General features: G+C 54.9%; 1 protein-coding gene across 2 annotated transcripts; it reads right to left on the bottom strand.

The window, feature by feature from the left end:
* Positions 1 to 417: 417 nt before the first annotated feature.
* DNAJC27 (DnaJ heat shock protein family (Hsp40) member C27) lies at positions 418 to 14,492 on the bottom strand. Of its 2 annotated transcripts, XR_003095388.1 has the most exons (8): positions 14,304 to 14,390; positions 12,652 to 12,734; positions 10,972 to 11,041; positions 9,680 to 9,844; positions 8,852 to 8,974; positions 7,624 to 7,784; positions 4,709 to 4,914; positions 418 to 762 (listed from the first exon to the last, which is right to left on the bottom strand). XR_003095388.1 is itself a non-coding variant. In XM_006029244.3 (7 exons), the coding sequence occupies exons 1-7, from the start codon at positions 14,388 to 14,390 to the stop codon at positions 4,782 to 4,784; spliced, it is 822 nt and encodes a 273-aa protein (XP_006029306.1). In that variant the 5' UTR covers positions 14,391 to 14,492; the 3' UTR covers positions 418 to 4,781. The 2 variants fall into 2 exon arrangements, 1 of the variants encoding a protein (XP_006029306.1); XM_006029244.3 differs by having other exon boundaries at positions 418 to 4,914; positions 14,304 to 14,492.
* Between the last annotated feature and the right edge of the window lie 641 nt (positions 14,493 to 15,133).

Here is a 15,133-nt window from a genome sequence, read left to right as displayed (position 1 = left end):
CGTCCGGCCTGCTCTTCACAGTTTCGGAGGACAGATTCCCCCCCGTGCTCTGGGCAGCCTGATCCAGCGCTGAACCACACTCATGGTGATCAAGTCCTTCCTAATCCCCAACCTTCATTTCCTTTGCTGCAGCTGGAAGCCATTGCTCCTAGTCCTGTCCCCCACCGCCCCAGAGAGCGGAGGGGTGTCAGGAGAGTTGTCTCGTCTTGCATCAGGGTTGCGAAGAGTTTAGATCATGGGTTTATCTGGATGGTTTGAACAAGACGGATCCTGCCGCAGGCAGGGGGGCTGGACTAGATGCAACCTTTGGCGGTCCCTTCCAGCCCCGCTTCTCTATGATCCAAATGGCAACTGAACATCGGAGACCCTCCTACGGTGGGATGAATGGCAGTGGGGAAAACGACTGCACAGGGCAGCTTGTGTTTTAACGCTGGTTTTATTTTTATAAAAATACACAACTCAGAAGTCCAGAGAGGCTCTATACAAGCCATGCGGGAGGAGTCACTGAAATACAGCCGACCGGTTCACAGCATGAACGACGACGACACAAAAAATACCAACGTCAGCTCACCGACAGTATTTAGAATAAAACGCGGCGCATCCACCGCTCACCTGTACAACACGGAAAGAGTATGCAAGTCCCTGAATAGGAGTCAACGCAGGAAGCCTTTCTGAAGAACATCGGTCATTAAAGGGGTCCTTTCTTATACAACTGGCCCACGTGGCTTGGGATTGTACCCTGTAGCAGCAGGATCACTCTTCCTGGTTGAAAACACATGGACAAACAGATTCAGAGCCACAGTTGCGGGGTTTCCTTAGTGATGGAGATGAGGAGACTTGCAAAGGTGGTGTTCAAAAGAAGTCTTAAGCCAAACCCCAGACACTGACCCCGCTCCAGTGATTTCAGCATCAATCTCTGGGAAAGGAGATGGGCTGCTCGTTGAAAACCAGCACTGCCCACGATCCCAGCGTGCTCACCCACGTGTCCAAGAAGGCAGGGCCATTAGTTTCTGTCTCCCTGCCATCCTGCATTAGAAACCCGGAGAGGATCGAAGCGATTCCGACCTGAACGTTTCCCCAAACCAACACCCCCCACAAAGGCATATAACTTAGTTATAAAAATAAATGGGAGGGAGGAAAGGACAGAAGAGCAGCTTCAAAAACAAGAGACAAGGGATCTCTTCCATTGCACGCAACTTGCTTGGGAACCCTGCTGAGGGAGAAGGGAAATCTGGCCCTCCATCTGCTTTTATTCCCTCCAGTTTTACTCCTTTTTGGTGTGATGCTTCGCCAGCCCCTCCTGATTGTCTTTTTCCACGTGGCTTTGGGAAGGGAGGCTGGTTGGACCAGCTGGGAGCACACACGGAGGGCTTGCAGGGGGCAAGTCCTGGCTGGAGTTTCTCAACCAAAAGTGCAACTATAAACACCACATTATAATGTCAGGTGCCCACTGACTACCTGAAGGCCTCACAAGTGCAACACAGCCCGGAGACAGACCACGGTAAGTGGAAACGCACAACAGCAGCATGCCCCACGTGCTGCAGTTTTACCTTTATGATGGGGACAATGACTGACAAAGGAAGGGACCAGGAGCAGGGAGGGGGGAGCGAAGTCAGGGGCTGGATGGGAGGACTCACCCCAGCAGAAACACCCAGCCGTGGCCTGAGTGAAACAGGAGAGTGTCAGAGCCTAAAGTGCGTGGGTGGATCAGGAGAGGGAGCAGAGCTCTGGCTTTTGGGGGTTTAGAGATCACGCCCTGGGTATCTCCGAAGTGCTAATGCTTCTGTCCACTGCAATACAAAATGAGGGCAACGGTAAGTCACCCAAGGGGGCTCCTACCAGAGCTGGCTGCCGCTTCCAGCCTGGTCTCAGATGCATTCAACCTCTGTCATCGGGGACCTGCTACGAAGCTGCCTTGCTCAGATCCAGATTTGCGGGGGAGGAATTTTAAAGGGAAGGAACAAGGTAGAATTACCCCAGTGCATGTCTTGTATCTGCAGTTTATCTTGGGGTAGCTATTTGCTCAGGATAAAGGGGATTACTCCCCCACCACCTGGCAACAGGGCGCTGTAATAGTTGCCTGTTGCATGCAGCTACCCTGGGAAAACTGCCATCTGTGCACTCCAGCTCCGTGGCAGGGAAATTCTCTGTTCCCTGAAATGCAGGACCAGTCCCCACCTGGCCAGCTTGTACCTGTGTGTGTCACGCATACATTCAATGGAGACAGGGAGAGGTCTGTGTAGCTCCCAGAGCCTGCCTCCGACACTGCCAGGAGGATGCGAGCCAGAGGAAGTCCACATGGCTGGAAGGGGTAGAGGTGCTGAGTGCACTGTCTCAGTGGAGAACACTGTCTTCACCAGCCAGGTGCTGATTACAAGGGCATCAAGCCTCCCCTTCAGGAAGCTCTGCTCTCACTGGCACTGAACTGGATGCCTCCCCACCTGGGAGCCTTAGTGAGCAGGACAAATGGGGCATGCTCTGGGCCAGGGCCTGCACTGGGGGAAGAGATTGTGCATGCAGTAGCAGCAGAAATGCCTTTCGAGAAGAAGTGCGTACTCCCCAGAGCAGCAGGTTGACCCAAGGAGACTTCAGCACTGGAGTCACCAACACCACATGGCCTGGGTGTGTGGGAAGGAGATGGCTCCTGGTACCCAAGCATCTGCTGGAGGAGAGATGTCTCTTCATCCCTTTGGTGGCAAGTCTTCTTTCAAGCCCAACTCTCCACTGGGTTCGGGGATGCCATTAGGAGTCTGCAGGGCAGCACTGCTGTTGGGACTAGCTCAGCTGGCCTGGGAGAATCAGCCCCCACATCCTGCAGTCTCTGGCTGGGGTTAGAGCTTTGCTCGTGAGGCGACACAGACTTGGCTCATCTCTGGGTGCAGAGAGATGAACATGACCCAATAGATGGTTCTCACGGCCCCTCACCAGGCAGCAGTGGAGCGCTGACAGTCTGTTGGCCTGTAGCAGGGGGTATCAAACTCATGGCCCCATACAGATGACGGTTGCTGGGACAGTGCGTGGGCTGCATCGGGACCGTACACTGCAGCCAGTCTAGACTGGGCCACAAGTTGTCTGCGCGTGTTGGAGCCAGTGCTCGGAGCTGGTCCAGTATGGCCACCACATACTGTGCGCACCCCAGCGGTGCACACCTAGGGGTGGATGCAGAGAGGCCACACTGAAGAAGCCTCCAGGGACTTTTTAAAGTTGGGAGCACATGGAAATCCTGCCTCCCTTCCCCTTCCTGCTCAGAGACAGCTCCCTCCCCATCTTTGCCTGCTGTTACAGGTGTGGGGAAGCACCAGAGCCCTTCCTGCCTGCTACGTGGCGCTCAGCTGGGGAGGTGGACAAGAGCAGCAGGGGGGTGGACAGAGGATTTCGTTTCCCTCTGCAGCTGCCCCCTCCCGTGCTGAGCCCAGCCCCTCTCGATCCAGCTGGCTCTGGAGCTTCCTCACTCCCCAAACAGTTGAGAAAACAGCAGTGGCAGGTGGAGCAGGGGGATCATTTGCTTTAGGGACTTAAAGTCCCCAGAGGCTCCCGTTTGCACTAGTGGGGCACAGAGGGCTGGGAGCAGAGGCTGAAATGTGGGATGCTGTTTCTGTACCTCCTTTGGGAAATCCTGGATCCACCCTGGCAGGGCCCTTGATGGAAGGTCCCATCATGTGTCTGCTGCCCTTTCAAGGCTGCTAGGCTGGGTACGCTGCTGAAAAGCTGTGGTCTGCCCAGCCGCTCAAGGAAAGTGTAAGATTGGTGCAGAACAGCGCAGGGCCTGAACCTAGTGGAGCTGAGCACGAGGTCGCCAGAAGCTCAATAGTGCTCAGCAGTGCCCCAGGTGAGCCTTGGTCCAGATCAGCTCTGAGGGCCAGGGTGGTGGGTTGTACCAGCTCCTCCATGCAGAGCTGGCCCATGCACGGGTGGTGCTGGGATGGAACCGTCCTGTCCCGCCTGTTCTCATCCCTGCTGTGCTTTTGTGAGGGAGCTCACCGTGCTGTCAGCACAGGACCACAGACCAAGTCAAAGAGCTTCTTCCCCTCCTGTCTATTCCCCTGGAGAGATTAGTGAAGAGGGATGGTTTGTGCCCTGCTGCGGCCCAGAACCCAGGCCCTGATCTGGAACACTTAATGGAGGGATACAAGGGACCAGCAAAATGGGCTGAGGACTGAGGGACCTGTACAGCTTCTTCAGGCCTTAAGAGGTATTTGTAGTGTAAAGAGCAGCAAATGCACGTACCAGGCAGATGCCTCTGCTATTCCAGAGGGGACGCAGGGAGATGAGCTTCAGGGCATGGCACCAGGGAACATGCCAGATGATTCTTGCTGTTGCTTTCAGCACTGGGATAACCAACCAGTGAGAGCCATGAAGAACCAAGCCTAATACCTGCCAAAGGAGAAGCCTTGAAGGCCAGGAAAGCCTGGGGAGAGGACATTTGACATGAAACGAGCAGAACACAACCCCTGGTTGGCGAGAGGGGATGGAACTTCACTGCCTTAATGATGCTGCATCCACTGGCACTAAGGGGGAATCCAGGTCTTGGACCCTGCTGAGGGCTCGAGGGGGCAGGACACCTCCTCCCTGACAGGACTGACAGATGTGCTGAAATGTATCCCTCCCGGGGCCAAGGCCTGCTCCGTCTGCAATCACTGGGGGCAGGAGAGGAGACAGCCCTGTCTCCCTTCACGAGACAACAGTATGTGCATGAGGTGAGACTTGCCCCATCAGCTGGCTGTCACAGCGTGGTGGCCTGGCGTACAGTGAGGCGGGGAGGGGGTTCCCAGCCAGTGTCCCTATTTGATGTTCTTGAGAAGTGCGGTCCGGGCGTTGACGACGGCTTTGAAGGCATCCTCGCTGCCAGGAGCCACGCACTTGTCCGGATGCAGCAGCACCGCCAGCTTCCGATAGGCCTTGTTCACCTCGTCCCTAGGAGATGAGAAATGGTAGTCAGCAAGAGAACGCCAGGCGGGTTCCCCCTCTGCAGGGCTCTCTGTGGACACATTGCAATACACTGGTGCCAGTCGGGGGGCAGACTGCGGGGGAGCCATGAGGGGCTCAGAGCTGTTCTTATCCCAATTGTGGAAAGACAGGGTGTCCATCTAATCCAACCCCTGCTCAAGGCAGGACCACCCCTGTCTGAACCAGCCCAACCAACCTTTTGTCTAACCTGCTTTTGAAACCTTCCAAGGATGCAGGTTCCCCCCTGCCCCACAACGTATCTGCTCTAATGCCAAACCAGCCTCTGAGCGAGAAACTTCTTCCTAATCTCCAACCTGCATTTCCCGTTGCAAGTGAAGACCATTGCTCCTAGTCCTGTCCCCTGCGGCCAGAGCACAGTCCATCCCCATCCTCTATCTAAACACCCTGCAGGCAGTTAAAGACTATTATGCAGTCCCATCCTCAGTCACCTCCGCTCCAAACTAAACAAACCTCACTTCTTCCAGCCTGCCCTCACATGTCAGGTCTCCCAGACTTCTAACTACATTTGTTACTCTCTGCTGGAATCATTCTGATTTGTCCGTCTTCGAGTGTAGGGCCCAAAACTGGACGCAGTTCTCAAGGTGAGGCCTCCCCAGTGTCATATAGAGCAGAAAAATCACCTCCCAGGACTTGGAAGTGATGCTCATGTTAACACAACCTACTATGCTGTACAGATCACCCTGCTCCTCAGAGTTTCTCGGAAATGCCTGACCCTCTGCTTAAAGGATGAAGTGCTCCAGGCTTGGCTTGGGCCTGCAGGTGGACTATAACGAGATCAGTGTGAAAGCACAGTGGTTGCATTTGAGTGGGAGGTGAGTGAACAAGGCACGTACGTGCGCACGCACACTCTCTTACTGCCAACAGCGTTTCCCCCAGCAGAACCCCTGGGCTTTGTCAGCTGGTGTCTGACAAGGAAGTAACCCCTTGGAAAAGCAGAGCATGGCTTGGTCCTGAAGCCTCCCACTACGTGACCGCATGTGCCAGGCATGTACTGTGCAGCTGCCCTGTTGTCTCCACTCTGTGTGCTGACAGGAAGATCATGTGGGTAGGTATGGGGGTGGCAGTGGAGATGTTTCTGGCCTGAATTAGCTTCACAGCAAACAGTCCCCTCACCAGCCTCCCAGCTGGGAGTACCTGGGCACCGAAACACAGGCAGAGAGAGTAGATGACTTGCCATTTATCCCCCTGGGTAGAAGGAGATGCAGTAAATCAAAGAACAGTCCCAGCTCCTTGATTTGGGCTACACAAGAAATGAGACTCGGTCACATGCCTCCATCTTTGCTCTGCTGATGGAGACCCTTTCTGGGTCTCGTTAAAGGACAACAGCATCTCTAATGCCAATCTCCAGGTTTTTATAGGCGATGGCTTTGCCTTCCTCTGTAGCAGGGGCACGGCTTCTATCTGGGATCTCTTGAGTGTATATTAACAGCCCTTTATAGAAGCAGGACACTGAAGTAGGTCGCGCTGCTTTACCTGTGGCAGGTCTGGATGTGATGTCTAGTGCTGTGTTGGGGTGACTGGTCTTGCTAAGAGGCTGGACAATGGATTTGTCTGGGCTGGTTCGGACAGGGCTGATCCTGACTCAGACAGAGGGTGGCGCTAGATACGACTGCTGAAGGTCCCTCCCAGCCCTACTGCTCTAAGATTTCTATGATTTAAAAATAAGCTAACTAGTTGTTCCTAGTGGGGTTGAAAACAAATCTATTCTCAGCTCAACGCTGTTCAACATTGGGCTTGAAGAACTGGAAGAAAACAGATGAGGAAAGTGGTAAAAGCCCCTGGGGAGCCTGTTCCTGGTTTCTGGAATTCAAGGACTCTGAAAACCTGGCGAACATCATGGAAAAGCAACAAGAATGGTCAGAGGTCTGGGGAGGTTTTATAGCAAGAGATGCAAGGAGCTAAGTCTGTTTAATGTGTGCAGAAGGAATCTAAGGTGTAGCCAATCATAGCCTATGAGCATCTCCACAGCGTGGAAATATTCATGAGTAGAGGTCTCTAGTCTAGCGTAAAAGGGCCAATGGTTGGAAGAAGCAGCCGGATACGTTCGGACTGGACATAAAGGGCCAGTGTTAATACTGGACAATCAGCCACTAGACCTGTGGCTAGAGCAGGTATAACACCCCCCCAGTGTCACGGATCCCCTTCCCTTGCCTGATCTGCCGCTCTGCTTTCTGCCTGGTCCTTTGCTCTTTACCTGATCGGTGGCTCTGCTTTCTGCACTGTGTTGTGCCTGATCTACTGCTCTGCTTTCTGCTGCTGTCCTGTGCTCCCTGCCTGATCTACTGCTCTGCTTTCTGCTGCTGTCCTGTGCTCCCTGCCTGATCTGCTGCTCTGCTTTCTGCTCCCTACCCTGTCTGCCTCTCCCCTCTCCTCCTGTCACATGCCACACACAGAGGCTGCCCTAGCCACTTGTGGCACACTTGCCCAAAGGTTGGCCACCCCTGCACTAGAACAGCCGCCTGGTAGGCTGGGGCTTCTCTGTTGTTAGAAGTCTTTAAAGCAAGATGCTCTGCCCTTCTAGAAGATCTGCTCAGACAAAAGGCTGAGGCTTGATGCAGAAATCGCCACGGCAGGTTCTCTGATCAGAGCTGCCCCGGAAACCAGATGGAAGAGTCTGTGTTTCTGGTAATGGCTGCTCCCAGAGAAGCCCCTCACCTGGTGGCTCCGGGTTTGACCCCTAGCATGTCCCAGCTGTCCTTGCTGCCGCGGATCCTCCGGATGGTGTCCGCCTGCTCTTTGGTGAAGCCAATGCTCATGCCCATTGCAGGGCGCTTCCCCCCGTTGTCGCATAGGTCAATAATTGCGGAGTAGAAGGTCTGAAAACACAGAGAGGTTAGTAGAAGGCTCCCCACTTTGCTAGGAAACCAGGAGATGCAGGGTGCTAGGTTCAGAGGTTTTGGCCTATTGTGACAAATGCTTGACACCTCCCATGCTTACCGTTTGAAGCCGTGGCCTTGAACCCGGCACCTCAGCCTCCTTGGTGCAGCCACTCATCCTAGTCTGCCACTCAGCTGTGCATTAGAGTGGACACAGGTGGTCAGAACCTGATATCTGGGCCTAGCCACCTGCCCGCTGCCTGTGGAGTGGCCAGCCAGGGTCAATTGGCCCTTGACCCTTCCTATAAAATCCCCTGACCCAGCAGAGGAAGTCTTTGGGCAACAAGGTTCAATCTTGTACCCAAGCTGCCTCACCACTGGCTTGTGCTTTTACCCGACCTGGTTTGCCCATGGACCCCAGAGTTTGGCCTGACCCTGCAACTCCCTGACAAAACTCTGGTTTGATTTCCCGGATACTCAATCTGGCCTCCTGACCCCATGCTCTCCCCAATCCTTTGGATCCGACTCAGCTCCCCAGACAGATCTTCTGGCTTCATGGCTTCCCTACGCTCAGACTCTGCACACTCTTCTTGGATCTTGGTTGCTTCTGACCCCTGGCAACTCCCAGACCTGGCATGACACCCAGCTCCTTCAGGCAGTGGTCTGAGAGCACAGACACAAGCTGCAGGACTCATGTAGCAAAAGTTTCCACTAGCAGCATGACACAGTGCTGCTCGTCTGTTAGAGCATGGGAGACTCCCTTGTCCCCAGTATGGGGCCAGCAGAGACCCTAGGAAGCCTGCTACAATATCCTACTCTCAGATCCATGAAGCACACAGCCACATTCCTGGAATCTGCGCCTTACACCTAAACCAACCTTTTATTCTATTACTGCTTAATAGCCAGGGGCTTTGAGTGCTCGTCAGAGAGAAAGTGCAATTTTAGCATGAAGCAGCCCTTATAATGAACTGCCAATAGATTTTACAGATCAAGGGATATGAGGGACAGTCCACTGAGGAAAACAGGTGGAATGGGCCCATGTCCTTTCTGTATCATGCTCCTGTTACCTGGAACATCTCGTTGATCCCTTCTCCTGTCTGTGCCGATGTCTCGAAATAAAGGAAGCCCCGGCTCTCCGCCCACAGGCGTCCTTCGCTTTCATCCACACAGCGGTGCTTGGTGCAATCAATCTGAGCCAAACAGGCAACGGGGAGAAAAGCAATCAGACACAAGAACATGGGCTATCATGGCTATCTTCACACAGCTACCTCGAGGGCCATGCCAGATTGGATGACGAACACATTGACAGCCGATTGCCAGTGACAATGGCTTCTTCAGCACAGTGAGAGGAAGAAGCTGGTGTCCTTAAGTCACAAATAGAAAGTGCTTGTGAGAGCAGAGAACCTTGTGAACAGGGCAAATGCAGAACCGGGATAGCTGGCAGGGATAGCTTCTTTACCCCTGTGAAGATGAGGCCTTGTGAAGGAACTGGGGGTATATAGAGCTGTGGCCAACAGCTGTGTGGGACCACTGATGAGCTCCAGCTGAGAGAATGGTACCCTTTGAGGCAAAAGCTGCAGCAAACAGCTAAGTGGCTCCCCCTTCATTCAGCAACTCGCCGTGAAGTAACTGGTTTGTGAACCATCTGGCTATGAGCAATCTGGGTTTGTTCTAGTCTGGGGGTTGGATTAGATGACCCTGTGAAGCCCCTTCCAGCCCTATTTTCCTATGATCCTACTGCAGCCCCGGTCAGCCCCTACCAGAGCTCCAGTAAGTAATCTGCATTTAGCTCTCCCCAGGTCTTCACCCTTCAAGCAGCTCCTTCCCATGGGCTCCAAGGTTTCCTGAGCTAGTTGGGAATGCCTCATGCATGCCTGCCCCGCAGTGTGGCTTACTTTGTTGGCGCAGACCACAAAGACAATGTTCTCTATGTTTCCATGAGGCCCCAGCTCCTGCTTCATCTCAGCCAACCAAGTGTCCAGTGCTTCAAATGACTCCTTCTGTCCCACATCATAGACGAGAATAACACCCTGAGTGTCCTTGTAGAACTCGTTACGCACCTACGTTGAGAGAGCAAAGGAGAAAACGAATGCGACGCCCCATCTTGGCTGGCAACAGCTGAAAGCAGGAGTCTCCACAGCTTAAGCCAAGGTGCCAAGCCCTGTAGGTCCCACACCCTTCACTGGCTCAGACAGACTGGGAATGCACTGACCAAGGATTACACAAGCACATAACTAAGCCCAGCTTGTAACAGCTCAGGGAAGAGGTGCTGTGCTGAAAGGGATACTAATATGGGTCTTGCCTCTTCACTCAGGATCAGACTGACACCACTTTGGGGTCAGGAAGGAATTGTCCCCTGTGGTCAGACTGATACGGACTGGGTTCCTATAGCCCGATTTTCAGCAGCTCTGAACAATCCTAGCTTCAGCTGAGGTCACTGAGAGCCTGCATGGATCTGACTACAGCCCCTCAAGTCCCTTCTGACACTAGGACTGTGTGGAAGCTGGGGTGCTCTTGCCCCTGAAACCATAGGCCTAACAGCAGGGAGAGTCACTGCCTCAGCCACAGCCACGTTCAAAATTCAGCAAGTCCTGGGTCCCAGACCTGTGCTCAGTCCCTTAGACCAAGCTGCTTAAACTGCACAATGACAAGGGCCGGTTAGGCAACGAGGGCTTGCTTCTGTGATCAAGCCACCGGCAATGGGCGTACACAGCAGTAAGCGAGCAAGACCGTTCATGGTATGTTGCCTGACAGTGCAGCCCCTTTCCATGCGGTAACATCCTAGCTGCCATGGGCTGGAAAGCATGATCAGGTGTGCTGGATCAGGCATGCAGGGCAGTGCAGAGCCTGATCCCAGCATTTGGGGTGGCACAAGGCCTGATCCTGGAGCATGGTGGCACAGAGCCTGGGGTGCGATTTGTGTGTGCAAGAGCCAACCGAGGCAGCGCAGGGTCTGATCCTGGCATGGGGGCCCAATCAAGCCAGGGGACCAGCCCCATGCCCCTGATCTATACAGATCTCTGCTTTCTGCAGGTCTTCTCTGCTTTTGGCCAATGCTTAGCTATCATTGCATTGCAATGCTTAGCTATCGTTGCAGCTCGGGTGGTCTGTGAGACCAAAAGGGATCTCAAACGGCAGACTGTTTAATGCCATGCCTACCAAAGAGAAGCAGTCATCTCTCCCTTACCTCATAGAAGAAGGGGTGCCCGGCCATGTCAAAGATGTTCACTTTAATCTCACGGTCTCTGACTTGCACTCTGGAAGGAGAGACAGGAAATGCTCAGAGGAGGTGGTACACTCCAGTCACACTGGGCACCAGTGAGAGAGAGCCAGGGCTCTCTCCCTGCCACCAAGATCCCACTTCAAGGTGCCGATTCTTAATAGGGGAAGTGTCAGACTGTCAGCCAGCCAGCAAAGCAACAAGAGCATCTCCACTGCTCTATACAGTTCAAAGGGGGTGGGGGGGTGTAAATAACCACCACCAGACAAGGGAGGGATGCATAGAGCAGCCAGCTCGCTTGCTCTCCTTCCATTATAGTACAAGCCACTTGAGGTGCTTGAGAGTAAAGCAAGCAGCCATGTAAACCAATGCAAAAAGCCCTATTTACCAAACCCCATTATATGCATGCACAAATAGAGACTGGGGAATGACTGGCTGGGCTGCAGCCCTGCAGAGAAGAATCTGGGGGTTACAGTGGACGAGAAGCTGAATGAGAGTCAACAGTGTGCCCTTGTTGCAAAAAAGGCCAACAGCCTCCTGGGTTGTATTAACAGGAGGGTCACTTGCAAATCAAGGGCAACGATTCCTCCGCTCAATTCAGCACTGGGGAGGCCTTCCCTGGAGTCCTGTGTCCAGGTTTGGGCCCCACACCTTGACATGGATAGGAACAGTTTGGAAAGAATCCACAGCAGAGCAACAAAAGTGATGAGGGACCTGGGAGGCAAGACTGATGAGGAAAGGCTGAAAGAGCTAGGGTTATTTAGTCTGGAGAAGAGAAGACTGAGAGGGGATTAGATAACAGTCTTCAAATACCTGACAGGTGATTATAGAGAGGATGGAGAAGGGGTTTTCTCTGTGGCTGCAGGGGACAGGAAGGACTAGGACGAATGGCCTCAAGCTTAAGCAGAGGAAATGTAGGTTGGAGATGAGGAGGAACCTTCTGCCTCTGAGGGTGGTCAGGCATTGGAACAGGCTGCCCAGAGAACTGTAGTATCTCCAACCCTGGAAGTTTTCCAAAACACGTTGGACAGCCCCTTGGCTGGGCTGGTTTTGGCAAGGATGCACCTGCCTTGAGCAGGGGACTGGACTAAATGACCCCCCGAGGTCCCTGCCAGCCCTGCTTTCCTATGACTGCACTGCAGATTAAAGGCACGGCTTATGCCAATTTAGGTGTTCCAGCTAGTTCTGGGGAAGTAACCTGCTTTCAGCTGTTTGCAGCTCATTAACGCTGGTTACCTTGTTACTTAGAGCCTGCCCCCAGCCTCTGCAGAGCTGTTCACACCTCATCAAGGGGACTTCACACTGGGCTCAACTACACGTGCACTTTACTGCACAGCAGACCAATTTACTGTGCAGTAAAGTGTCACTGTACATGTACGCCACAACTAGGGCACAGTACATTAATTTACTCTGGCATCGGATAGCCCTGTCAGACACAGCACGAGAAGTCCTGAGGTCCCTTCCAACCCTTATTCTCTATGATTTTCTCCCCTCTCCCTCTCCAGCACTGACTTCTGCTCTCTTCAATCAGTTGCTCCAATAGGCAGCCTTTGCTGAGCCTGCAAGAGACCTGCTATCTTTGGTTGCTACCATGTTAGCTGGGTTTTCATCCTCACTGCTCGTGAGCAGGGAGGAGAGGATACTTACTTGGTGACGCCATAGTCGATCCCTATCGTCGCAAGGTATTTGGGAACAAACCGCTTCTCACAGTAGCGCTTTATGATGCAGCTCTGAAAAACAACGAGACAAGAACAAAGATGAAAGTTGGTGTTTAGCCTTTGAGTGTGGGTGCCCGCCGGGCTGCGGAGGCAGCAGAGCTAAGGGGTCTTGCTGCAGCTACAGAGGTGGGAGCTTGTGCTTTGCCCCAGGCTTGCGCTGGAAGCCAGGCCTAGGCAGTGCACAGCTGGTCATTGAGACTGAGGCATAGGTGGCCAGACATACCACGTTGTTCTCGTGCGTGCTGTTGGCTACAGGAACTAGCGTGTCCAGCCCATGCCAGCCTGAGGGGCTACTAGTTTCAGACGACTACAGGCAAACAGGCCACTTTGCACCACAATTAATGACAGCGTCACTGCCCCAGAGGACGATGGACCGATGCACCGATGCAGAGCTCACAGAGCTGGAGGGGAGCCAGGTCCACCATGCTGCCTGCCAGGGGCTTTGTTATGGCTAAGCTAGCTCACATCCCGTGCCACGGGGATGGGTAACAGTACAAAACTTGACAACGGGGAGCACTGACCACCTGAACGATCATGAGGAGACGGGGCCCTGAGGGATCTGACCTGTGTGGAGGAAAGCAGGCATCAGATACAGCTGCACAGTCACTCCGGTGGCCTGCTAACCACCTGGGGGAGGCAGAAGTTGCACGGCCCTTGCGAGGGACCACCTAACCTTGCTGTACCCGTCTCCATGACACGCCGAGACAGGGGAACCACTGGAGCACGCAGCCACTTTCACTATGTTGAAGACGTCGGCATCCAAAGCCTTTGCGTTAAGTCACCGGTCGTAAGAGGCTCTTGCTGCGTCTTCTGGCAAACCCCCGGGGGCCTCACATGATAAAATCAGGCGAACCAAATGGGTTGGGGCTGATTAGTTTGGGTGCAGCGGGGCCACGGCCTCACTAGAGACTGCAGCTGGGACTTGCTTTGCTTCGTGGGGACACGCAGACAAGGCCAGCCCCTCCACGCCTCCTCGGGAAAACGTTGGGGTCTCTGTCCCGCAGAGGCGGCTGGCTTGCGGAAGTGCTGGGATCTGCCTTGAAAGAACACGCCCCGCGTTCGGTTTCTTTGCCTCCTTTCAAAGCTGCCGGCAGCCGCGCTCTCAAGGATCCTGCTGCAGCGTGAAGGCTAACACCAGCAGACTCTCAGCGGGTCACGGGACGCCGGGAGATGAAGACTGCCCCGGGGCCAGAGGCTGCCAGGAAGGGGGTGTCCTGAGCCCTGTACTGCAGCAGCAGGGAGAGTCCCCAGGGTTGAGGAAGGGGAAGCTGTGCCACTCCCAGCCTGGGACCAATGAGAAGACGAAGACAGTGCCCCGCCTTTCCCAGGCAGCCAATAAAAAGCCCCTTCCAGAAGCCGGCCCCGCCTCTCCGAGCTGTCAACAGAACCTGTCAATCACAGCCAGGGGCTGAAGCCTGATTGGACGCCTACGCACCCATCCCGCCCACTCACGAGCCCTTAACGGATTGGCGGTTGGGCACCACCAATCCGCGGGCTCCCTACGCCGCCCGCGCGCTCCGATTGGGCGCAGCGCGTGTCTCTCATACTCCCGCCAGCCAATCGCCTCGCCCCTCCGCTCACCTTGCCCGCCTCGGCGTTGCCCATGGAAATGACTTTGATCCTCATCGACTTGCGCGTTTCCTTCCGCTTCGGCAGATTCGCCTCCATGGCGGGGGTGCGAATCTGCCAGTGGGGGGGGGGGCTGCCCCCGCGGGGGCTCGGCAGCGGCTCCGGCACCCCGCTCCACCGCTCCGCGATTCTCGCCCTCCGGCCGAGATCTCGCGAGATGTGCTAGCGGCGGGAGCGCGCTCTCGCGAGGGGCTGGAGCTCCCACGAGATTTACTGCCAGCGTCGCTCTTTGTCGAGGTCTCGCGAGAGACCGCGAGATCTCCGCCTGTTTGTTTTTTTCAATTTGAATAACTTTATTGACTCGGTGTCTTAAAGGGGCGGGGCAAAGGGGGCGTGGCCAGTGGGGTGCCTGCATTCCCCATGGGTAGTGTGGTCTGGTGGGGAGAGCTTCCCCGCCCCTGCCCTAGGGGGCAGTGGTGGGATTACTGGGAGTCCTGGGTTCCCTGCCCCTGTCCCTGTCTCAGGAGGCAGTGGTGGGATTACCGGGACTCCAGGGTTCTCCGCCCCTGTCCTAGGGGGCAGCGGTGGGATGACAGGGACCCCTGGGTTTCCTGCCCCTGTCCCAGGAGGCAGCGGTGGGATTACCGGGACTCCTGGGTTCCCCGCCCCTGCCCCTGGAGGTAGCGGTGGGATTACTGGGATTCCTGGGTTCCCCGCCCCTGTCCCAGGAGGCAGCGGTGGGATTACCGGGATTCCTGGGTTCCCCGCCCCTGTCCCAGGAGGCAGCGGTGGGATTACCGGGACTCCTGGGTTCCCCGCCCCTGCCCCTGGAGGTAGCAGTG

The sequence above is a fragment of the Alligator sinensis genome, unplaced genomic scaffold (genome assembly GCF_000455745.1).
Source record: "Alligator sinensis unplaced genomic scaffold, ASM45574v1 scaffold637_1, whole genome shotgun sequence".
Lineage (NCBI taxonomy): Eukaryota > Metazoa > Chordata > Crocodylia > Alligatoridae > Alligator > Alligator sinensis.
Note: the sequence above shows the minus strand (reverse complement) of the source record. Positions and strands in the feature narration are given on the sequence as shown.